General features: G+C 32.3%; 1 protein-coding gene across 1 annotated transcript in view; it reads left to right on the forward strand.

Annotated features, from left to right (window-relative positions):
* Window positions 1–22,748, forward strand: part of LOC129226927 (achaete-scute homolog 1a-like) — a 28,688-nt gene extending 5,940 nt beyond the window's left edge. Inside the window, exons 2-3 of the mRNA XM_054861555.1 lie at window positions 14,171–14,433; window positions 22,470–22,748. Coding sequence (XP_054717530.1) covers window positions 14,171–14,433; window positions 22,470–22,748 — 542 coding nt within the window. The remainder of the gene's footprint in view (window positions 1–14,170; window positions 14,434–22,469) is intronic.
* Window positions 22,749–27,778: the final 5,030 nt, after the last annotated feature.

The following is a 27,778-nucleotide window of genomic DNA, read 5'->3' on the forward strand; positions in this document are numbered from 1 at the left end:
AAATCGAAAACTTCCCTATTAAGATGAGATTAGTGAAACCTTTCACCTCAAATATTTTCTTAACATGTTTGTAAATACGTATTGAAATATTCATCTGCAATTGAAATAATTTTAAAATTGAAGTAAAATATATTTAAAAAGAATGGCATTAGCAAAGCATACAGAGCACGAGAGAAATTGTATAACAGGTTTGAAATATAAGTAACTGAACCAGAAGAGTGTGTGACTTTCATTTTTTTCAAGAAGTAAGAACTCAGGCAGCGCATATAATTTGACTGCGTAGAATAGAATTTTACAACGTTAATTGTTTTTGAAAACTGAATATGATTTTAAGATTCAGAGCTTCAAAGTATTTCTAAAAAAAAAAAAACATTGTTAAATAAAGCCAAAATTTCCTCTGAAGCATTAAGTTTCTGTTAACACCAAATACAATTTTGATTGATTAATTTAAATGCTTTTTTTTCAATGATTTGTAGTTTTTACTTTGTGAAAGTTTCTTCAAAACTATTTGCATTAAATTTTAAGCTCTAAATATTATCTTTTCTTCTTCCTCCTAAAAGCTTTAAAATTTCAACTCATCTTTCCCTACGCAAATTATATGAGCATGCGGGTTCTTTCATACAATGGGGTTGTTTCCTTCAGTCAAAAGTACTACTTTTAGTCACTGAAGTTGATAGAATGAGCAAAAAAAAAAAAAAAAAAAAAAGAACATGGAGCGAGAAAATACTTTCATTTTCCAAACAGTTTCTCTTTAATTTTTTTTAAATGTCCGATTTTTCAAAATAGGCGTGGTCTTTATGACGTCACACGTGATGCACTTTGGCGCGCACTCCACTGGCGCCCTGAATGTTTACGCTTGCTGTCTACCACGTTTACACGATATGATAATTAAGAAGCGAATTAAAAACTGCGCTCTACGCTTGTTCTCAACCATATCGTTGCCAGTAAAGGTGAGTAAAGAAGCGAATTAAATATTACGCTCTGCGCTAAAAGGTAGCACAGAAGCATAAAAAATGAAATTGAGTCTGTGCAACAATTTAAATGTTTTTTTATTTTTAATTTTAAACTTTGTCAAATTAATTTAAAAAGTCAGATCCTATGTTTTTCAGCATGCTCTTTCAGAAAAAATACTTTTAAAATTTCGGAAACAACCCCATTAATAATTTATACACTTGAATAAATCTTACGTAAGGAAAAATGCATGCGCGTGTCTCGGAGATCCAGAAAATGGTTGTGAAGGGTCAAGAAAGTGGGGAACACATGATTGGACTTTTCAATTAAAAGTTTACTGTGACTATTTACCGCTCAACTATTATTTGCCCACTTCTTATGTGACATCTACTTCATTGTTGTAACTTAGAACGGTATTTTAAAAGAAATATTTCATCGTTGTTGACGCTTTATTTTTAAATGATATTTAAACTTTTTTTAAAAGAAATGGCATAACTTAGATTATTTAATTTGTTAATACTTTTTCTTTAATCTAAAAAATTGGAAAATGGCATAACAAAACCCTAACCAGAACCAAATTTATAGCTTGAAAACTAAATTTAGGTACTAAGTTTTACTTATTGCTGTTGTTTATTAACTTTCTTAGGCTACTACTGTATTTTGTAGAAGTTATAGTTCTTAGTCAGAAACAAGGTAGCTCAGTATCGCATTCAATAATTTAAAAATTACCATATTCCCTTTTTAAGCATTAAATTCGGCAATAATAATATGCTATAATAAAAATCGAAATAACTTTAAGAAATGAAATTTTTTAATGACAGCAAACCTTTCGAGTACTCTTTGAAAGTCAACTTCGTTAATGATTTTCAAAATAAAAAAGCTGAATTCATTTTAGTAGTTGAACACTGTTATTGCTTCCATTAATAGTGGAATTATGTAATTGTTCCTTTTTAGAAGCTAAATCATTCAGAAATCGAGCTATCTTCGTTGTTCAGTACTTGATTTGCGACCGAAAACATCCTGCTGGTTCTCCAATTATATGCAAATGAAAAAAAATAATAATAATAAAAAAGTTAGCGAATTTCAATGCTTGCAACTATAATGATTTAAAATTACTCTACGCCCAAAAATCATTTTTGGAAATTACTGGATTCCTTTATTTTTGAAGTTTTGGACCTAAAAGAGATATCATTATTTCCTTTACAAATCCTTCAGAGAAAAATGGCTGGAACAGTTAAAATATGAGTTATCTATAAAATTGAAACTGTAAAATTTAATTATAATAATTGAGTTATCTATAAAATTTAAACTTTTAAGAAACTTATAATATTCGACCCAATATCATTTTGCAATTCTCAATGACGTCATGATAAGTTTCGTCCATTAAAATTTTTTTCCGCTTAAATCTTCAAAATTTCTTTCAATATTTTTTAATTTTCAAAAGGCGTAAAGATTGCATTCGTCAACAATACTTTCGCATAAAATGATGAAATTTGTCTTGATTTTTAATTAATTAAATTTGAAAAAGAAAAACAGACTCGATTTGTATATTTTGTGTATAAAAATTTATGTATCAAATTTGGTAGAGCTAGTTTCTGCGATCAGTCTGTAAATCTCATTTATAGAGAAGTTCATGATTCTAATGCCACGCTTTCATCAATATTCTTGAGGCCTCGTGGTTCATAAGAAACGTCAGCTTCTTAGAATCGACAAACATTTTGGAGAATCTGACATTGGATAGATTATTTTAATTTCGCATTCACTGTATTTTTAGGTCAGTTTCGTGATTGGTAATTAAAAATTTGTGGACCACTGGATAACTAAAAAGATTATAGTCACAAAATTACACTTAAAGTAGCATTTTAAGAGTTAAAGAGTAGCATTTTAAGAGTATTATTTTAAGAGTTAAAATAGCATATTAAGAGATCGTTCTTGTGAAACACCAATCAACAAAATAAATCAGCATGAAATATAGTAATATTTAATTATTTCTTCGGTATCTTATTTTAACAGTCAGTGCCCCCAGAAATAGCTTCCTCTGTTTGAAACACCCTTTTCATTCTCCTCCATCATACAAGCTAATGAAAATCGTGAATAAAAGTGAGAGAAAGGAGAGAACACTACTAGCTCAGATATTCATGTTGTAAACGAAAGAGAAATATGTAATAACATTTTTATGGTATGGTAATTACTATGCGTGAAACCATGTATAAGTAGAATTATGTAACTTAAAGTCAACAATATTTTTTTAAGAGAAAGAGAAAAAAACATGATGAAATCTTCCCGATATGTTGAGTAGAAGGCAACCATGCACCGATAAAACTAAAATAATTATTTTTATGAGAAAGGGAAAAATTTGTAACGAAAAGTTACCGACATGCTAATCATCCTGTGTAGCAAACAAAGGGTTAAGTAGGAGTGACCAGTGTAGTTTTTAAAAGAATGTACAACGGGGTCGTTTCCAAATTTTTAAAAGTATTTTTTTCTGAAAGAGCATGCTTAAAAACATAGAATCTGACCATTTTTTAAATAATTTCTTTAAATTTAATATTTTTAAAAAAATTACTTAAATCGGTGCTCTTTTATCGTTTAACGCTTCTGCCGATGACATCACAAATAATGAAATGCCATTCGGTGTTGCATTCACGGTCCAAAATATTTAATTCGCATCTTTACTCACGTGTATTGGCAACGATAGGGTTGCTAGCAAGCGTAGAGCGCAATTGTAATTCGCTTCTTGATTATCATAACGTGGAAATGCGGTAGAAAGATGCATAGTGCATCATTTGTGACGTCATAAAGACCACGCCTTGTTTGAAGAATCGGATATTTTAAAAATTAATTAAAAAATAACTGTTGGGAAAATGAAAGTATTTGTGAGTCCATGTTATTTTTTTGCTTATTCTATCAATTTCAGTGACAAAAAGCACTACTTTTGACTGAAGGAAAGAACCCCATTCTTTTTGCGAGAGAACTGCACTATACGATGAAGTCTTTTCGGTACACTAATTTCCTTGCATGACAACATGTTAACTAAAATTCAATCATGTGAATTATAAAACTTATCTTCCTAATTTGGCTACTTAGTAGCTCCTCTCTTATAAAAGTACTGCCACTCATTTTCGTGAGAGAAGATTAGGACATTTTCTTGGATGCTAATAGCACGGCATGGCGAAATGTGATAAGTTGAAGTGAATTATACAAGAAATAAAAATTCCAATAAATATTTTGGAAAAGAAAAAGACAGATAAAATAAAATTTTTCCGATATTCTGATGTTACCCTCAGTCAACACGTTAAGAAGAAATTAATTACTACACGGCACATAAAACAACGCTCAATTTTAACATTTCGTATATTCTTGCTCAGGTTTCATAAACTTATGCTTGATCCTTTTGAATTGTGTCACTTGCATGGGTAGAAAAGTGACCCATTTCAAAATTTCACCATTTAGATTCCAAAAATAGCGTTAGCCAAAAATAAATTACAAGTTTTGTAAAACTAAAGATAATTTACACAAAAATTTATGGAAAGTAAATTATGCTAATAGTGTGTTTTTTAAAAATTTTTAAACAAAATATATTCCGTAAGAAATATTCATTTTTGTGTGTTTTTGAAAATTGTAATTCCAAGAAGAATTCGGCAAGTATGTACATATGAAATTGCCACATTACACAACTTTTGTTTGATCCCATTTATTGACTGCTTCCAAAACTAAATCACCTGCATCTACTCAAAGCTTTCCAAATTCATTTTTGCATACAATCAAGTAAAAGTTAGTCATTAAAAATTTTGAAAACGCCCTCTTCAAAAATTTGGACGCTCTAATTAATTGACCTTCAAATACAGTCAACTTACAAAACATTTAGGACTATGAAGTGTTTAGAGGCAAATCTCCCAATAACCCTAAGAAATATCAACATATCTTTATCTCAAAATAATATTCAAAGCAAACTTATATGTTATTGATACTGTTAAGAAGTAATGATTATAATCCATTTAAAATGAATTTCGGACATTTTTCAAAATTATCCTACCACTTAGAGCAGTTTTGAACCATGTCAGAAATAAATGGGATATGAAGTAAAATTTGATAAAAACAGTTCAACTTCGAACCAGAAATTTGTTTTTTCTCCATGTTTTAAAACTCCCCATTGCCATTTCATAGCATTATGAGATTTCTTTTATCTATTATTTTGCATAAAATATTGCAATGTAGAGCTAGCGATTTCAACTACAGTGGACGCCAAATAATTGAATCGGTGGTCAATTGAATCAACCGTTTTAATGAATCAAATTGTCAAAGACAGAACAAAATCAAGCTTTATTGAATCAGCCACTTTATTGAATTAGCCGCTTTATTGAATCAGCCGATTTTTGGAATCAAAACTGTTTAGAACAAACATGATTCATATAAGCTGCAGCCACTGTACTTCAAATTGGCATTTACAAGCAGTAACTTCAGAATTATTGGATTATAAAATGAGTTGTGCACTTTGTGGGCAACTTGTATTGTAAAATGAAAAGGGGAAAACTAATGTAACCTTCAAGCACAGTGCCGCATTGGGATTTCAACATTTTTTTTAAAGTCGATATGTACTCCTGAATGTACTAAAAATTTCTGAGTGGGAGTAGTGAAATTTAGTAGTTGAGTGTAGAGGGAAGCTTATTCACAAGGTTCAAAGTTACCCTAAATACGTAACTTAATTTTTTTAATTAAAAACTGTGACAAATTTGATGCAATATAAGACTAATTCCAGCTCCTGGTGTCACTTCCCCTTGCATTTTCGGATCTGGATATGTTTAAAAAAAATTTCACACTAACTCTAATTCTAAGATTATTTACCTGCTGCCACGTTTGATATTCATGCTTAATATTTTTAGTTAAGAACAGTAGTCAACTATCAAGAGTGTATTTTAATTTTTCTCAATCATTATTCAGACTCGAGGCCATTTTCTGTGTTTTTTAATTAATATTTCCTTTAGTTAAGTCTCCACAGAGATGAGGCATAGTAAAAGGAGTTCATTGAAAACTTCAGTATTTCTGGCACTTGTCTATACTCATAACACCCACACAAGGAGGTCGTTGACATGGAGATAACATAACATGAGTCAAAAAAAAAAGAGGCTATTGTTTGGATACTGAACTGATCTTTAAAAAGGAGAGGAAAGAAAGAAATTAAAAAAATGGAGAAATATCTGCAATAAATAGGTGCGATAAAAACATTTTCAAATGTGAAACTTTATTTTTAAAGAAACAATGTCAAAATTAAACAAGAATACAGCAATTGGCAAGGTCTAAGTTTCATTTTTAAATAGAGTGAGGCAATAAAACAAAATATTCAACCGAAAAGATAAGAAACTGAATTTTAAAAAGGAATGTGATATAATCTCACATAAACTTGTTGAGTGTGTTGAAACTAAGAATACTTCTAGTTGGATGTCCTCTACCTATTTCCAAGGCTTTTCTCCCCCCTATTCTTATATATATATAAAAAAAAAGATTTTCAGAGGTGTGTTTTATTCACTTCATGATTGCGGGATAAAAATTCACCTGATTAATTGTAATTAATTTAAACCAATATATTTTGCTAATTCTTTTAATCACGTCAATTGTGAAAACCTTCAATAATCAAATTTTCGATTTATTTGTGTTTTATTAAAGGAAAGTTTTCCTCTGTCGGAGAGCACAAATGCTTACAAAGCTTATCAACTGTCGTCTGAGTGCTCTGTCAATGTCAAAATTATATCGATCACCAGATTTTAGCGATAATAAATAAATCAATTACTTTTAATAATTTAATATATATATATATATATATATATATATATATATATATATATATATATATATATATATATATATATATATATATATATATATATATATATATATACACAGAGAGAGAGAGAGAGAGATAGATATAGATATATATATATATATATATATGTTACTCTGATGCATAAGCTAAATAAATTGTAAAGTTTCATCAAAATCCATTCAGCAGTTTTTGCGTGAAAGAGTAACAAACATCCACACACATACATCCATACAGACAATATTTAGTCGAAATTTTCTGCACGAACGCCTACTAAATGGAAGGATTCAACCAATGATGAGCAAGATGAAGATGAAGCCGACATATTTTAAAATGACTAACGTGTATATTTTACGATAGAAGGGGAGGGGGAGGAATCAAATTATTTCAATGCTGAGGGTGGGCCGGTAATTCTTGAATTGTAAGAAAGGTGACACTTTCACTTCCGATTTTCGCTTTTTATCCCTACTTTTGGCGTGTATTCGTTTCGTGTTTTGTTTAATCTGAATTTCCTTTTCTTTCATATTTTAAAAAAGTTTTCTGAACATACCATTTTTCTCATTGAACTTATATCGCGTGAAATTTTACCCAACTTATGGTGGGAAACCGTCATGTTGCAAAAGTTGATAAAACAGTCAACTTTGCATTAACTACGTTCATCAATGCTTCCAAACTCAAGAAATTGCATCCCAATCGAATGCGCGAGTATGCTGAATAACTAGAGTCTTAGAATGTTTTTTAAAAGTCTCTTCATGTATCACTTCATAGCTTAGATGTTCGGTTTGTCTCACTTCGTGGTGTTGTGCGTTCGTACTACGTAAGCATACGTACCCGGAATTCCAGCTTCCAATATGTACGCATGTGTACATGAGTACGAATAGATGTCAGGAAAAAAGAATTCAAAATGGAATCTAGGATCATTAAAATGAAATTTTAAGCAGACATCCTTGTAGAAATTTTTTTGAGAAAGCAAGTGAAGTGACTTTAGAGGCCATGTCTTCCTAGTTGGAAATTAGGGGCCCTTCTCTTAGGGGGATTCGGTCCCTTAGTTTAAATTTAATTAATTTTATGAGGGAGGGGGACCGGTGAACAAACTGCCACGGAACTTCCCTTGGCTCTTGGCGGCCGTGAAAAGCAATACCTTCTTTACTTTGTACATGGAAGCAGAAGCTTTCCTTCTGTTTTAACGTTCTTTAGGATTTAATCTGTGTAAGAAATATTAACGTCAAAAAAGCAAATTGCAGATTACAGCAGACACGTGTTTCGGCGTTACAAGGAAACGCCTTTTACAATTCAAAAAGTAATGAGCTTATGGATGAAAAGACATCCGACAAAAGCGGCTGACTTTTGTCGGGTGTCTTTTCACCCATAAGCTCATTACGTTTTGCATTGAAAAAGGCGTTCCTTGCAGCGCCGAAACACGTGTCTTCAGTAATCTGCAATTTGTGCTTTTTTAACGTTATTATTTCTTACACTACTTTTCAGCACAAAGGTATTTATTTATCTTATAATCTGCTCTACTTAATTTTTTTACTATCGATAACAGTTTGCTTATTTCAGAATTTTTACACACAATTTTGCACACCCAGCTTGAAAAGAATGCCGCAAACAATCTGGTTCTATTTATCTTCCAGATAATCTGGAAATGGTATGTTAAATTACCGTTCACGTGATCATATCATTCTGATTATCTGTCATATCGATTACAATCGATATAACAGATACTGAACAATTATTCAGTATCGTGATTGCCTGAGCACTGAAGGGACTATTTCACTGAACATCTGATGGTTTCGAATTTGAAATATAAGAATAGTTGTTAACAATTATCTTATGTACATGTTACAATAATTTAAATTAATAATCGCTGCTATTTTTTCATCCTGTTTTATCTACATCTTTAGAGTCATTACATTTGAGCATTCATATTCAAAGCAACAGACAATAAGAAGCGATGTACGTGTAACAAAAATCGCTGTAAATGGGGTGGTTTCCTTCAGTCAAAAGTACTACTTTTAGTCTTTGAAATGGATAGAATGAGCAAAAAAAAATTCATGGACCCAGAAAATACTTTCATTTTCCCAACGGTTTTTTTTTTTTTCAAATCAATTTTTTAAAATGTCCGATTTTTCAAACAAGGCGTGGTCTTTATAACGTCACAAATGATGCAATTTGTCGCATCTTTCTACTACGTTTCCACGTTGTGATAATCAAGCAGCGAATTAAAATTGCACTCTACGCTTGCTATCAACCATATCATTGCCAATGGATGTGAGTAAAGATGTGAATTAAATATTTTGTTCTGCTAATGGCTACATTGAATGGCATTTCATCATTTGTGATGTCATACGACAGAAGTGTAAATAATAAAAGCGCACCGATTTAAGTAATTTTTAAAAATATTAAACTTAAACAAATTATTTAAAAAATGGTCAGATCCTATGTTTTTAAGCATGCTCTTTCAAAAAAAAAATATTTTAAAATTTTGGAAACGACCCCATTCTTCCATACGGTTATAAGTGGCTTGTTTAGGGGGGCAACCGCTCTCTCACTTTTAAAAGTGAAGGAGCTTGGCCGTTTACTTTTCTTAGCTCAAACTTAACTGTCGATCGAAAAATGATATGATTGATCGGTTTACGTGTTTAAAGAAAAAAGAATTGACTTAATAACTATGTGTTTTATACTTTCCCACGCAGTTATTGGATAAAAATTAAATTGGAGCTTTGAACTGGAAGAAGAGAGTCTACTGTGACCGCCCATGCGTCTCGATTTTTGAGGCCGTATCCCCAATATTGTAGGGAATGTCATTTAATTAATATGATGATGATGATGAAATTTATTAACAAACAAAATACACATACATAACAGTAAGCAAAATTAAAAAAAGTAAAATTAAAAAAACTTACAAATTATAAAACATAAATTACAAACTTCATAACAAAACATTAAGAAAATCTTGACTATAGTTCAACACGAGTTAGTATTAAATTCAACACTAAAGAGCGCCAAAGGCACTGTCCGCAGTGTTTTTTAATTGGTTTGTATGGAGTACAAACACAAATATGTGTTAACAGAAATATTTACAAATTAATTTTACACAAGTATATTAACGTTAAGATTCAGCTGTGCAGATTAATCTTAAGATTCAGTTGTGCTTTTTCCAGAAAAAAAATAGCTTTATTGGCGCCAGCCACGTAAGTGAGATGGGTGGAACCCCAAATGGAGTGCCTCCCCCGCACCTCCTTTAACCCTTCAATTGTAGAATCGCTTCGTGCAAATGTCGTGTTTTATTATTTTTTATTTTTTTTTTAAACCTTTAACAAAATTTAATTAAAAAAAAACATGAGTGCACAGTGAAATTATTACATGTAATACATCCACTGTACAGTCCATATTTAAAAACTGGATAAGGTGGGGCAATAAACCATAGTCCTTGATCAATCCGGTTGATTAGTTATTGGGATTATAGGTTTTGGGATAATTACGACTCTCCAGTATTTAACTAAAAATATAAACGCTCTAAAAGCATGCAGGTGGAAGGATAATTTTTTTTTACCACACTCGATTTTGTTATCATATGGTGTTTCGAACAAATCATCAAACCAGTACTATTTTCTAACTTTAGTTGTAATAGCTCTCTTAACTCGGCATTTTAATCCCCAACAGATACTCTAAACTCGGTACTCAAAAAAAAAAAAAAAAAAAAGAAACAACTGAAAATTATAACTTTGTAGGATAGGTGGCTTGATAGTGCTGATAGTATACACTGTTAAAAAAATTTCCTGAAAATAACGGAGAAAGTACCGGCAGCAAAGTTGCCGTAAATATTACATTTACGTTCAATGACTTGATCCGTGATTTAACAGAAGTTCCATTTCTCATTTCTCCGTAGTCGTAGTTTTCCGTTTATAAATTTCCTGTGACTGAACGAAAATTCTGTTTCTTATTTTTCCGTTTATTTATGATCTTTCTGTGTTTTAACAGAATTTACGTTCCTTATTTTTTCATTGCGATATTTTTTCCATTTCTCACTTTCCCGTATTTAACTGAAATTACAATCTACACTATATTTCTTATATATGATTTATTATATATGATTTTCTATCTACACTATAAAACAATTTTCTTAAAATAACAAAACAAAAACAAAAAAAAAAAAAAAAATCCCCTGTATTTCTCTTTTTTCTATTGACAAACTCTTTCATTTGTCATTTTTCTGTTATTTGACTTTGCCAGTATTCAATTTTCTGTGAATGGTACTAATAGAATTAATTAAACATTAGGTTATTCACAAAATAATGCTGTAATTTCATACACACACAAATAGTTATACCTAAAATTAAACCCTGTGCAAGAATTTAAAATATTAAAAGATTTTATTTTCAAAAAAATATTTAAAACGTTATGTCAAGTAGTGACTTTTTGTTTCATTAATAATTTAGCACTTTAAAATGATATATAATACAGATATAGTTAACTATTCTAAAATTATTACTTTTTTTTATTTGCATTTGTTACTCAAAAATTTTTTTAATTAACATCTGGAGAGAGAACTTACCTAACACCGAGCATCCATTTGCTGACCAAAACTTTTTATATCAACTTCAGATGAGTCAAATTAATCAAATAGTAACAGCAGAAAAATTGATGGATTTGAATAGGACACCAATTATCCCTGCTGATACTGTTCGATATTCCCTGCGTCGTATATTGTCTGGGGTGGCATGGAAAAACATACATGAAAAATATGATATTTTTATTTGCAGAATATGTCAAATAAAATGCTATTAAAAACAGGTTGACGTTATCATATAATAATATACCTGATAGAGAGTATCGCATATCTATTGTGTTTAAAAACAGAACCATTGACATGCACGTGAAGAATTTTTGGTTCAGATGCTACATCCCTCCCGCCCCCCCCCCCCCCCCCCCCCCAATAATATCCAAATTTTTCACTCATTGGAATCGCAACATAGATTTTTAGTAAATAATCATTATTACTTAAGCATATATCAATATCAATCAGTTCGATTTACCCGAACTGTTTTTCCAAGAAACTTGCACTAATCTCAAATAAGTTGTTGGATAAGATCTTAATAAATTAAATTAAGTACTTATTGTTACCAAAACTTTCATTGTATTTTCAAAGATCAACAATACACCTTTATTTAGAGATTTAAAATAGTTACTTTCAGTATTCCAAACTGTGAAGCAAATCCCCCCCCCCCCAAAAAAAACTGAGTTATTTTTCCTATCTTGCTCGCACAACACGATAATCTCCGGTATAGATACGAAATGGCATTTAGCATATTAATGACTTTCAAGAATGCGTAAGAGCAATAAAAAATAACTCTATAATAGTTGTATAAATTCTAAATAAACTATCATCGGAATTCAATCAAATGCATATTAACAAGGAAAATACATTTGTATATTAACATGTACAAAGATATTCAACAACACTTACATATGACCAGCGGTGCTAAATGCATCTATACAGCTAATCCAATAGGCTTTATTTTAAATTGATAACACGAGATCCTTAAACTATTCTCACTGCTAGAGCACACAATATGACTAACGAATAGAATTGTTCATAGTATTGAGCAAAATATTAAAACCACAAAAATATTCTAATACTGACTCAGTAAAACCCATATCAAATCATTAGGGCGATCAAAACACATCTACCAGTCTAAAAATGGCGCGAGCATTTTTCCAAACCTACGAAGCTCAAAGGCGTATAAACAATTTCGACATACGAGTATATTACTCTCTAGACATGAAATAGCAAGCTATCTATTTTGTCTACAGCATCTGAGTTGTTATTCTAAATATGCTTTTAATTAGCAAAATGTAAGTGCGATTAATAAGCACTATCAATAAGTGATGTTTATCATGACTTGAAGACTAATCGGAGCAAAGTACAGCACAGCGGCAACCCTAGAAATGGAAAAATTCCATTTTCGTCGGGATGTTTACGTTTTTGTAAGGAAAAAATACATTTTGAAGCATTACAGAAAAATTCTGTTAAAATCAGCAGAAAACTACCTGAATTTTCAGTTTTTTTTTTTAACAGTGTATGAGACAAGGAGAGGAAAATCTTTGTAATATTAAGTAAATGTTCTCAAATTATTTACACTAAGTGTTCAGTCAAGACGGACGTTTGTGGTCATTGACCCTCTTCAGAACTTTTCCCATGCTTCCCTCTCTTTGGCCAGGGATTTCCAATTTTCTATTTTGGGTTTTCATCGGCGTGAAGTCGAATTAAACGGTCCCACAACTGGTTTTCATTTTGTTTTGTTTCTGTTTCTTTTTTCTTTTGGTCAACCACTATGTTTTTGCTAGCATGTCTTACATTCAAAATTTTCAGTGAAGATCTTTCAGAAAATACTGACAGATACATCGATTTGAATTCGAGTGACTTGCCTTTTAACATCACAGTGATGAAGACAGAAATTCAGTGCTAAAGACGCTATATTTTGTGGTTATCCTTTCTTGATTTAATTTATGATGTTTTTACCCGTAGAAATGTCTTGAGATAAATGCATATAATTGTTTACAGCCTCCATTTCAGCAATTTTTATCCCATATTATTCTGTGTAGCATGAGCTGTTGCGCCACTGAGTTTAGGGTTTAAAGCCATTTTGTAACTTTTGTTTCACTGAAATCGGACGAACAGCCATGACCCTACTAAAATAGACATCTAAAAAGACGGCGAGAGCAGTTTTGTTTTCATTATTAGTAAAGATATAGGTAAAATCATAAAAAACAAAAAAACCAATCTCTGAGACCATTTAACAGTCCCGTCACTTGGAGGGGAGGAGTCATCAGAAAGAAACAATTCCTCTCTCCATGATATTGAGTAATATGATAAAACTATTCAATATAATAACCTATTGTATCATACACGACTATGTGATCCGTTGTTTCTTAAATAATCTGAACTGAATAGTCTCTGTCCTGCATTCTGCAGGAAAATCTTTGAATAAAAGATCTGCCATTGGACCATTAAATTAATTTGACTGAATTTCAATGTTATTATCCCGTAAATAGTTTTGGAAGATGAATTGATGGAAACTTTCCTCGTTCAGACTAGGAGAAATCTAAGCTTTGCCTTGATATTACAAACTATACATCCGATGAGAGAAAACACGCTTTGAATAATTTATTTATTTATTATTATTTTTTTTCAAATATGTACCTTTCTTAACAGAACCTAAGCTTGACTGCAAGTGCATAACTATCATTGTAATGGATTTTGAATTTCGAACTAATTTTTAAAAAGAAGGTTTACAATTACTTTTATCATTCTTATTTTTTTTTCGCTCGTGAAATTCCCTTTAATTAAAAAAAAAAAAATAATAAGCTGAGTATTTTTATTCCTTCATATTTCAGATGTCCCTCCCAAGTACCGTTCGTCACCGAACCTGAAGCTCTTCTCCCGGCCGCAAGAGGAGACGCCGTCTGCCCCGCCGGCCCTGATTCCCGACCGGGCGAGAGGCGGCTTCGGCGGCGCAGCGCCGCCGCAGTCGAAGACTTCGCTGCCGACCGCCATGGCCCGGCGCAACGAGCGGGAGAGGAAGCGGGTACGGCTCGTCAACCACGGATTCGCCACGCTCAGGCAGTACCTACCGCAGCAGGGGAACTCGCGAAAGAAGGTGAGTTGTCGGGATTGGTCGGGTAGATAGCCACTGTCACCTGTCACGCGTGGCGAGAGTGACGCAATGTGCTCCTGTCATTATTTTTACGTCATTGGGGGAGTTTTTAGCAAAGAACGCAATGGTGGGAATCCTCAATGGTGGGAAATATAAATAGTAGCCAATGATCGAGTTGAAATTTGCGCCAGGGCATGATAATTTGATAATATGTTTTGGTAATGTTTAACATGCAGGGAAAGGCTTTATTGTGACAAGGCTGAACTCAATCCGGTAACTTTACTGTTTTACTGGTAAGACTCATTTCAGGGAAATGAAGAAATGAAAAAGCGGTCAACTATGAAAGCTACCTACTGGAGTTTAGGGTTCATCCACTGGAGTTAGGGTTAAAATTTCAACTACCAAAATATCATCAAACAGTAGGCTTGCCAGATGTCCCGGATTTCAGACAAAATCCCAGAGCCCCGTTCGGTTTACGTCATGTCCCGGAAAACGACAAATTCGATAATTCATGACCAAAAAAGTCTTCAAACAATTAACATTGTAGGATTATTTAGGACAATTATTTTGTCATTTGTAACATTGACACGTAAAATTAATATCGGATTAGCTCGTAAAATTTTTAACAGGATTTAAACCAAAAAATACTTTTTTTTAAAAAAAGTCTTAGAGAATGAAAAGTACAGGTATTTGTTCTAATTTTTATCCCTCATTCAAAGTGTTTCTTCTTACTTAATTTACATAATTTAGTTTACATGATGCATTAAAAGGTGCAAAAAATAAAATGTTTAAATTTATCTGCATGTCATTTATCCCTGGTTTAGGTTTATAATAAGTAACCATATTTATTCATAGCATTAAGAATGAACTAACCTTTAAAATACACTGGGGTAAGAAATTAAGAGAATTTTCAGATTTGGTCAATTATCTCCAGAACTACCAGACCGATTTTAATGAAATTCGGTATGTACATACACTGAAACAGTGCAAAACAAATAACCGTCCAAAAGTTAAAATACACACTCATGATCATAAATAACTCTTTAGAGTCGGATGGTATGAAACAGCGGTTGCAAAATGGAACAAAAAAATGGGTTATTAAGGGGTATGGTCCCCTTTAACTGTATAGAGATATATAGGTCACGTAGTGTGACTCCATACTTGAAATGAAGCAGTTTATGTGATCCTGGGGCCATTGTTTCCATTTTTTTCAATAACGCTGTTCTCAGGCTATGGATGGTCCCTGGAGGGGTGTTGCGAGTTGCTATTGTCCTCTCGAGAACGTCCCAGACATGCTCTATAGGACTGGAGTCTTGAGATCGTTTTGGTCAATCCATCCAATGAATATCCTCCCCTTCCAGAAATTCATCGACCAGAAGAGCTCTATGTGGCCTTGCGTTAACATCCATTAAAATTAACTCAGGGCTAACAGTAATCCTCAAGAGGTGAGCAGAGCGCTCCAAGACCACATCCCTATACCTCGCAACTGTCACAGAGTCTCTCTCAAAAGACATGGACGGGTGTGCGGCCATCTAACATGATGCCTGGCCAGACCGTCAAACCACCACCACGATAATGGGTGATTTCGCAGGTATTGGAAGGCAGGTAGTGAGTTCCTGCCTCTATTCATATAAACGTAGAACAATAATGGTTGGTTAAGGTGAACCGGGACCGGCTACCTACCCTCCGATATCCACGAAATCGATTATCATGGAGGAGGAGGAGGTTTAATAGTTTTGTCATCCATTAAATTTGATTTGAATCATTTGTGTGTGTACCAAATAGATTTTCCATCGCATTATTATGACAGTATTTTGGCGAAGTAATACTGATGATGATTTTGTAATCTTTGAATATATATATATATATATATATATATATAGTTATATATATATATATATATATAATATATATATATATATATATATATATATATATATATATATATATATATATATCAATTTGAAGTTTAATCACATTTATAATCGTAAGTAAACTAACAAATGAAGTTTCTACAATCTTTAAAATAAAAAAATAATTAAAAAAAAAAAACGATTTTTAAAAACTTTTCAGAAAAATCATGATTTTTTTGCATCTTGCTGTTACTACTGCAGTGATATTATTTTACATTTAGGATTTTCTGTCAGAGCTATTTTTAATGGGTGATAATCTTTATTCCCAATAAATCAGTAATATTATCATATCCATTATGTAAAAAAGTGTAATCATTTAGTGAATGATAAAAAACAACATTTACTCATCATCCGAATAAATGAGAAAAAATAGTCTGAAAAATCATTTTTTCTACAAAACAAAATACTAGATGGCGCCCATACACAAACTGTCAAATCGTGCTGATTTTGAGTTTTTTTCTCCTTCTTACTAGGAGAGAAATCAGAAAGCCCATCGAACTAAGCGAGATATTTTCGCCCTACTTTTCACAAGACTTCTTGTGTGGGGAGGGAGTTTTAATAAATAATATGATTTTATGATAAGAAAAAAACGTGGCTGCAAAAGTTTTACTTTTGAATTAAATGTGGAAAAAAAAAGTAATTTTCGTATCAAGGCTTGTTTTCGATTCATTGAAATTTACCTTCCATCTAAATTGAAATTATTACAGAACTTACTTGTTTTTCTGCACTGCTTTATTATTTGAGAACTTATTTACGCTTTTGTTTAGGTTAAAATTAACTGAAAAACTTATAAAATGTGTCCAATGGGCCGTGGTGGTTTTTCTTCGTCCACTGTAGAATAGCGTAGAAACGGGTATTATTCACATTTTTATACATAAATAAAATAAAGAAACCACGTATATGGCGAAAAAAACTTTAACAAAAGCTTTTAAATTTTATTTTGACTAATCAACTTCTTCGAAATGCTTTAGTTATTTATTTATTCCTCAAAGGCTGTATAAAAAAGATTGCCTGCGCCTGGACAATCATTTTTTGAATCTGCGAAGAAAGTAGATTCAGTTCATTCACAATACTGAAATCTGATATTTGCACATATGTTGGGGAATGGGGAGCAAAGTGAAATAGTTTAGATGACTTGTTCTTTTTTTTTTTTTCAAAATGGACAAATTGGAAAAGTTGTTCTGAAAATCACGATGCATAAAGAAAGAACTATATATATATATAATAATATATATATATATATATATATATATATATATATATATATATATATATATATATATATATATATATATATATATATATATATATATATATATATATATATATATATATATATTAGGGTGGGTCCTTATTTATATGGAAAAATTTTTTTTTCGGAATTCAACAAGTGACGCCCCCCTAGTTTTGTGACACTATAATAAAAAGTAATCGGTGCAAAATTTGAACTCGATCGGTCAATAATAACACGTGCCCCTAGGACGTTGAACTTGAAAACTTTTGATAATTTTCCGACAAATCTTCGAGTTTTTACTTCAGACTCCGTACATCGTTTCTCCTATGTTTGCAAAATATTTTTACAGCGAGTTAGCACTAAAATTAATCTTTTTAATTACATCATATCGTCTAAAGATTTTACATTGAATAAGAATGAAATACTGCTTTAGAAACTTTACCTTAATCGTACGCTTTTCGCAATATATCTCAATCGTGTGCATTTTTTTTTCCGATAGTCTTGGAGTGTCCTGTAATAATACTAAATTGCTTTTGTGTCTCATATTTGGTAAATTAGTTGTGGAATTCTTCGATTAATTGTGCTCCTCTTTCAGTTGTATCATTCACAACTTTCAGCATTTTAACGATATCTCTTCCCTTTAAATAGCTTCCTTCATTTTGCCATGAATCAGGATCAAATAGGAAAACAACTTTTGGTGTTTGTAACTTATCAAACAGTTTTATTGACTTGTAATTGATTCTATAAAGAAGAAGATCTTTACTAAGAAAGTATTCCAAATCATCTACTGTTATTTGAAATTTTTTATACAGTCATCAGACACGTCTTCCTATTCAGCAAGCATTTTTTTTCTTCAAAGTTAATTCCTTCATCCAATACGGACAAAGCTACTAGTTCATCCCCTAAGTACCATAAGTGATTTATGAATTTTTCAATCACTGCTTCTGCTGCATGTTTTGTCATCATTTTGTACGCTGCAGGTTTTTTAGACACTAGACTTTATATTAATTTAAAAGGCCTAGAATGGGTTGCTGCGAAACTCTATATCTTCATACAACATTTAGCTGCAAAACAGCATTTACGGGCAATCTCTTCATGTAAGGTCAATTTAAATTGTTTCCTAAATATATAAATATTCAAACAATAAATTCCTTTTGCCACCCATCTGGCTCACAGATAAGCTCCAGGTTGCCGAAAACATATCGCTGTAGGAGGGAGGACTTTCACCAAGAAATATTATTACACGTTATGAGAATTCTCTGTAATATTTCTTAATTCCGCTTTCTATGAACAATAATATGTCATCAAATTCTTCTTTTAGAATTTAAGTGGTATGTGTAATTTTTGAATTTTGAAGCGCTTAAATAATGAAATATCGAGTCTAGAACTAAGAAAGGCAAGAACTTCTTTAAAAGACACTCTGCAGTACGAATTCAAGTGCATGATGATAGCAGTACAAATGCAATATATCACCGTTCAGCTTTTGCTCTAAAAATTACATGCACAATTTATACTACCGGTATTGTAAGCCGCTGTATAAAACACTACAGCTTGAACAGTTAGCAATAAAGAGCAATCATCTAAGATATCATATACAACTGAAGAAATATCCCAGAAATTCTGAGTAGGCTGTTCAACATTGGAACCTGAAGCTATCATGGTAAGCCTATCGGCGTTTTTTCTACAGTTACATCTGGATTGTAGCTTTGCATCCCAGGGAATAACTAAAAAATCTAAATTTAAATTCATGAAATCTGATTTTACCTCTCGAAGATTTTATCTTGCTCTCTCAAGGGATGTACGATTGATCATAAGGTTACTTGGATTTAAATTTACTGCATCTACGTAGGCTGTTAATGAATGAGCAGCATCTTTGTCCCTAATACGGCATTTGTCTAAAATTGATGAATTGCGAGCAGATCTCAATAGTTGTCAAGCTTTTTTGCGTTGTGGCAGACCAGATATAGAAAAAAAGGTTCAACAGGTTAGGATAGATACCCATTTCGGTTTCTAAATCTTGTGAATTGCAAGAGGAATTTGATGATAATAAAGGACTATGTACTGAAAAAGAAGACAGTCTAAAGTATAGATTTTTGCATTACTCCGATCTGGAATTTTTTAAAATTCATATTTTAGATATGGAAAATAGAGTTTATTTTTATGGTAGGGTAATCGGGGATTTTTCAAAATTTAAATTATAAGAATGCATAAACATTTAAATATATATCTAAAGAACAGCGAATTAAAATATAATTGTCATTACTTATATTTATAACGTGGAAACCTAGTGACCCTATTTGCCACACCTATTACATACACAGAAAATTTTCTAAATTAACACCCCCAAAGCCTGGAGGAGGCAATTTGTTGTTGTCAAAAATCATTCATTAATGGCCTTTAGAATCCCTTGTGTCCATCTTGGTGGAAAGAAATGTTCCCCTGCCGCTTGGTTTGAAACGAGCGCGAATAGTGGTATGCCTGGTCCCAAGGCCATTGGTCTACATGTACCCTATGTAATATGTAAAATTTTACAGAATGAAAGTGAGAGAATGGTTGGTCTTGAAGTAGCAACATCTATTGAGGTTTCAAAATTACTTTAAATATGAAACCTAGGAATATTTTTACATAAAAATGAGGAAAATCCGCAATTTTTTCTTTAAAACTCAAAAAAGGGGGCCCTAGGGGCACGTGTTAATATTCATGGATTGACTTAAAATTTTGCATGGATCATTTATTTGTATAATGGAACAAATTGAGGGGGCGTCGTGTAAAATATATATATATATATATATATATATATATATATATATATATATATTTTATAAAACTTGCATTGAACCATTATTTTCATTTTTGGTATTAAATTTGTACCTTCAAAAAAAGGGGGTAAATTTATCGTTTTTTTTTTATGGGGCAAAGTGAAAAATATTTTTCTTTCTACTGAAATAATTTGTATTCGATTGTTAAAGATATTTTTGATCAAATAAATGAGAAAACAAAAGAATGAATGAATAAAATGAAATGAAACAATAAATGAATAAAACAATAAATAAATAAGTTAATATATGAAAAATATTAAATGAATGAAAAAAAAGTGAATTAATAAAAAAATAAGTGAATGCATGAATAAATAAAGGACTTATTAAATGATGGAATATAAAGGAAATAATTAATCAAAAAGGTAAGTGATTTGATATAGGATTGCATTAGTAGATGAAATGAACTATTTCGCTTTGCCCCGCTTGCACTTCACTAACTGTATAAAGCATTTAAAACAAAAAACAGCATAATATTAAACAAATAAACACTGCATCGAATATTAGTAGAGCTCAAATAATATTTAAAATGTTAATAATAGGAACGTTATCACTTAATAACGGTAAAAATAATTTTTGACTTACCTACAACAAAATATTACAATATGAGTTTCAATTTTTGAAAATTGCTTGCGTTATCGTACTCCTTGATTTTCAGAAATAAATTTTTCTTGACTGGACTGTGCTACATGTGTTACTACATGATTAAAATATTACAAGGTAGGTGGCGCTAAAAGCAGAGTAAATATTTCACCATTTCACTTTGCCCCATATTCCCCTATTTGTCTTTGTTTGAACTTTTACCACTGTTTGACTTACCTCGCATGAGGCGCAAGGCAAGCCAAATTTCTGGGATCCCCTTGAATCTTACCAGCATGAAAGTATACTGCAAAACTATATTTAAATACCTAAAAAAATTTAAAAGCATTCGTAACGTTATAGAAAAAATATCACTTTTTTTTCGGACGTGTTGCATTGTATGAGTCCTATATAATAACGTCGACAGCGTGCCTCTGATCATATGCTGAACTAGTGGTACCCGCAAGGCTTTGCCCGTAATAAAAAAAATTAAAAGGTCTTTTGGTTCGCCTGTATATTTACAAATAATGTATGGTGACTTTTCTCGCCAATTGGCTTGTACCCATGTTACGGTTCCATGTTATGATAATTTCGAAATTTACTCGTCCATCTTATGATAGTTTTGTTCTTGAAATTGGAATAGAAAAAGAACCACATCGAATTTCGAAAAATCGCTTCGAGGTGTACACCCCTATGCTACAAACTAACTTTGTACCAAATTTCATGAAAATCCGCCGAACGGTCTAGGCGCTATGCGCGTCACAGAGATCCTGGCAGACAGAGATCCGGGACAGACAGAGGCTTTCATCTTTATTATTAGTAATAAAGATAAAGAAGAACAGATTGCTTGCAAAACGTACTACTTAATAGTTGAAATCAAAGTCATGTAGACTAAGTGATCATGAAAGTATGGGAGTGGTAGGCTGGGCTGAAAAGTTCAGCTCAACCCAACAAAAAAGTTTTAGCTTTATATATTTTACTTCTTAAAGCACCTCCTTCCTCCACCAGGAATATCTCTGACTTCTTACGTCCAAAGTCTCCTCAGGAGAAAAATTTTGCGTTAATGCTCAAGTCTATAATATTGAACTGCTAGGTTGTAAGTTATGAATTGCAATGAAAGGTTTAATACAAGGGTTCCGTTCAACGCCCTCTTGCGGTCAAAATGGGCGACGTCCAACCAAAAACAAACAAATTTTGGAACGTTAACATTGATTGGTGGATGCATGAGCTGCATCAGTTTAGCACAGAAAAGTCATAAATTGTCAAGGCCCGTTATGCGCCAGCGCCATCAAGTGGGGGCCATGATTTGACTAATATTCATAACACTAGGACTACTTTGCTCATTTTCCAAGGAATCTCTATTAAGTGACGATTTCTGAAATTACTTCTTTCGACAATACCATAACGTTTGCTATAGTGAGGTTGAAATTGATTTGATTTTCTTTATTCAAGCTGGTGACTTGAATTCTAAAATTATTTTTTTTTTTCCTCAACTAGTTGAGTAAAATGGAAACTCTCCGATCCGCCATTGAATACATCAAGCAACTTCAGTTTCTGCTCGACCCCCCCTCTGACACATTCAGTCAGAACAGCAGCCATTCGGACGACGGGAGGTGGCCGGGCATGACGTCAGAAGGGTCATCCAACCTCAGCGGGCAAGTGTGGGAGGATGCAATGGCCTGGACGACGCAGCATTCTCCCGGATCTGCCGGCTCCTCACCACATGAAAGTCTAAGTCCGGAGACAGATCTCATAGATTTCTCTTCGTTTTCTTAAGCTGGTGAGAAACTAGGTCAATTTCTGGTAATTTTACAGTATTTTAATCTGTAATCTTCTTAATGGAAAAAATCTGATCATAATCACGGGTGCCTCTATGGGAAGTTACGGGAGGTCACTGGGACCTCCCAAAAATTTCATGATTAGGCAGATTCGGAGGCATTAATTCAACTTTGATGTTTTTTTTTTTTAAATCCTTAAAACTTTTTTATCGTTCGGGAAATTGAAAATCCCTCATCTTCCAAAAATGTTAGCTCGGGAGGGGGGGGGGGCTTTGGTCAGGATATAAAAAGTAAGGTTTAATAATGTTACAGCCTCATTATGCAAAACCCTCCAACACTTTAGAGGCAACGGCAAATTATCCCAAGATTATAGCAGACATTTTCGATAGGCGGAGATACTGTCTGACCACGGATTGTATGGAAAGACAAACATCCGTTTTACAGCCAGAAATGGACAAATCTATTATTTTTAGCGATGTCAGCTTTTTGCAGAAGCAGAGTCTCATTCAAATGAGCGGAATACACGCATCAAATTTTGACTTTTCCCCCTCATTCAGATAGATTCGTCTCATCTGGACGTTTGCAAATTCCATACAATCCGTGGTTGGACAGTACTGTTTTTTTCTCGCAATATTGATGCATCAGTAAATTTGGTATTCAATTTTTCAAACTATGCTTTGTAGTGAATTTATCGTATGAACTGCTCTATTCAATGTTCGAGTGCAGTTTAAAAAAATCTCAAAATATTTGTTAGAATATGTTGTGTAGTAAACTTAATGTATCGTTTTCAATACTCTTGTCAAAGTTTGTGCTCCTGACAAACATGGAAATAGTCCTTGTCGCCAGCAATCAGGCCTATAAAACCACTGTCTCAAAAACAATATTATTATTTTTTAAATTTTCATAATTATATTACACTGCTACACTTAGTGTCAAATATTTTTCGTTTGATACATGTTTATAGATGTTGTGAATTAGAGTTCAAACAGTTTTGCTTTTAAATTGAATTTCGGCAGAAAACATCCTTCACGTAGTAAGGTTAAAGAAAATAAAAACAAAGCTTCTATCAAGGAATCCTGAAAAGATAATCGTTCCTATATAAAATCAAATAAGCATAAAATAATTTTTTTGAAAAAGAAAAATTTCAGCGTTCTCTCATTTTTCCTCTTGAGATTTAATACCGGAAACAATCGATGCAAATCCAGAATAAAAATGTGGTTAAATTCAAAATTATTCTCAATTATTCTCTGCTGTTTCGCTGTTTATTGCAGAAATGTGTATCAAAATCACTGTCTAAATGTATTCAAATGAAACAGAAAAATAAATAATAACAGTAAAAATTTTATCTTCTAAATGAATTCTAGGGGGGGGGGGCGAAGATTTTCAATCAAGATTCTCTGCTCTTGGAGCAGAGTTCTCCTAAAATGTGTTCTCCTAAAATTTCATCAGTAGTGTCGGCGGACTTTCACTAAATGCTGATGAACTTATTATTCACGAAATGATAGTGTCGCAAATTTTATAACTGTTTGTTTTGAGATAAACGCATTTATGGACTCATATTGAGGATGGATGAATATAATTGAAATTGTCCCAAAATTCTATTTATTTCATCAAAAAGTAACAAAATTTCCCGATTAAAAAATATGATCATATTTTGTTTTCAATAACATTTTATGTGATTCAATGAAAAAAAAATTCTGAATTCGCTTTTTTTTTTGATGATTAGAATAAGATAAAGTGTTTCAAGTTAAGTTGGCAAGTCGTTCCGGATGATCGTTATAACGCCGTATTCATATAATTATAGTACTTCATTCATGTTAGCAAAAAATACTAATATAGTAGAAATTGATTTAGTTAAGTATATTAGTTAATTTATTGATTTTATGGTTCGCTGAATTTCTTCATCACTTTACATGAACAACTGAGTATAAATTATTTCATATTTCTGTTTCACTTAATGAATAATTAATAAACTATTAATTGTCCTAATATGAGGCCCCATGAATAATACTTTAATCTTACATCTATGCATAACATTTTCATGGACTTTATGACAATCCTGATTAAGTTATGCATAAATAATCTGTCCTTTTTTAATTCAGTTAGAATATTTTAGGTTCGTTCAAAAAGCACTAACTAAAAATTAATATTTTAAAAAGTTTCTTTCTTTTTCTTTGCAGAAAGAACAGACATTCCAGAGTGAATCGAATGATTTTGATGAACATTTATTAGCTGTGTTAAAAACAATGTGTGCTTTATCTGGTGGTTCAGCAAAGACTAATGAACAAACTATTTCGGGAAACGTGTTCGTTACAAGCCCGTTGGAACACAGTAGAATTATATGAAGCGCATATATCGAACGACGTCAGTTACTTAACGTTGAAAAAATGGAATTCACTACTGATTTAATGCGAGAAAGAAAAGTTCCAGGATGAATTGTGATTATCTACTACGGAAATCAATTCTAGCACAGGGAAGAAGCTGGAAAATCAATTGCTGCACGCACGTTAGAAGCTGACAAGAAAAGAAAAAGAAAAAAGAACTCAAAACGCAGTATCAAAATTGTAATATTACAACATGAGAAAAGATCAAATTTTATAAAAGTAACTCCTGTTTACTTTTAAGATTTCCGAATTAAGACTTTTAGAACTGGAAAAGAGGTTTTGTTTCCAAATAATTCGTGTTGATTGATGCTTTAAAGGCAATTATTAGCTTGTGAATGTGGTAGTATCTTAGTCACATTCAACGATTGTTGTTCTTAGATCAGCGTTTCTTAAATTGTGTTCTGCGGAACCCCAGGGCTTCACGAAGATCACTCAAGGATTTTGCGTTCTTTTTTTTTCTAAATAATAATGCTCACTTAAAAATTTGATTGAAATCAGTTCTGAGTGAAGTGTCAAATCGGTATTTTCCGAATAAGCAACAGAGAAAACTTCAAAATGAATTTTACTTTGCAAATTCAATTGCACTGTCGATATGACTGTCGTGTCCTGTGATTATGTTAGTACAAGTGCAGGGCCGGATTTAGGGGAAGGCAGGCGGGGCTACTGCCCCGGGGTTTCCACAACAAAGGGGTCCCACAATAAAATTTTTAAAAAATATCCTAACTTTCACGGGTCGAAAATATTGGATATATACATATATATCAAAATATTCGGATATATATCAAAGTATCGAATATTTTCTAAAATATGATGATCATTTCGAACCCAGATTAGGAGCCTCCACTCCTTTGTTGCCCCGGGGCCTCCACACTTCCAAATCCGGCCCTGACTATAATAATACGATATTTTTTATCAAAATGACATTTAATTTTAAAAAATTCAAAAATGTGTTATTAACATGTTACCATAACCAATGTTTGGAATATTTTTCGTTCTTATTTCAAGTAAGCCGGTTTTTAATGCTGCATTCAAGCTGGTGTGCTACTGAAGATACACTTGGGGTTCTGCGAAAAAAATAGATTTAAAAAGGGGGGGGGGGGGGTCCCTTTTACACAGGGACCGATCAAGCCAAAGTGATGCCCATGCCCTCGCAAAATTCGGTGCCCCTCTCACAAGAAAATCTGCACATTTTTCATGTGGAAGTTTTCAAAAAAGCGAAGAAGTAAAGAAATTCACCCCATTTTGGTGCCTCTAAAATTGTGGTGCCCAGGTCCATGGATCTGCCGGACCTTGCGTTCATCAGGCCCTGATTCCACAGATCAAAGAAATTAAGAAACGCTGTCTTAAATGATCAAGAAAACACTGTTTGACTAATAATGTATGGAAAGATGAACTATACAATCGGAAACGGCATCATCAATCAATTTGCACAGATGCCAGTTTGCCGTTACAGATGAGAGTTTGCTACTGAATTAAGCAGCAACATTAAAATAATTCGCATCAAACTTTTCCTTTCCCCCTTCATTTTCTGGTTGCTTGCCAATTCCATAGCAAGCGTGGTCATCCAGTACGCCAGCATAAAAATATCTAAATACATTTTGTATTTGTATTTTAAAAGTGATACGAATTATTTCCTGCAGTTAAGAGTACAAAACATCGAGCATTTAATGAACGCATTCATCGTATTTGCATTCTTCAGAAATGAACAATGAAATTAATGTGTTCTATTTCTGTAGAAAGAATATTAGTGAAAAAAATGCGGATAATTTCTTGTTAAATAACGTTATATATTTTTATATTTATTCCGTACTTTGAAACTACTAATTTAAGAAGAAGTTTGTCCAGAATAACTATCCTACTTGTCCTCATAATAACATTGATTTCTTAGCATCAGCAAAGCTGGTACTACAAAGCAAGCCTAAAGTAGATGACAAAAATGCAAAAATGCAAAAAAAAAAAAAAAAAAAAGGAAAAATTTGCATTTACTGCCCTTTATCTGCCCACCGCTGTATATATCTTTTAATTGGCTAGGTTCCAATGTGCCTTTTTTTTATAAAATATGTCTCTTTTATGCTTAAAAAAAAAAAAAAAAAAAAAAAAAAAACTACTTTCTATGTAAGAGTAGTATGAAATTCATTGATTGAAAATTAGGCCAATGAATCCCCGCTTCCTCATGAAGGATACCTCTAAGTTGTTTTTAAAAAATAAAGCTTTAAAACACTTTTTTAAATAAAATACATTCATAATGTTTTTACCTTATCTACCTTATTTTATCTTGTGCGAAATGCTAGTTTTTAACAATGTTATGAATTTCTGAGGATGAAACTGAGTCGATATACCCTATGAGAGTTGGAGAAAAATTTCTTACCTAAGTTACAACAAAAGATATTCAATTTATATTAACCATGTTTTTTTTTTCGAAAGATTTTTGAACAAAAAATGATTCGATTGAACTATTTCCTCAACCATTATGTGTGTGTGCGTACGTACACTGTTAAAAAAATTTCCTGAAAATAACGGATAAAGTACCGGCAGCAAAGTTGCCGTAAATATTACGTTTCCGTTAAATTATTTTCCGTGACTTAACAGAAGTTCCATTTCTCATTTCTCCGATTAGTTCTGTTCATCCATTTATAAATTTTCC

This window comes from Uloborus diversus, chromosome 7 (assembly GCF_026930045.1).
Source record: "Uloborus diversus isolate 005 chromosome 7, Udiv.v.3.1, whole genome shotgun sequence".
NCBI lineage: Eukaryota > Metazoa > Arthropoda > Arachnida > Araneae > Uloboridae > Uloborus > Uloborus diversus.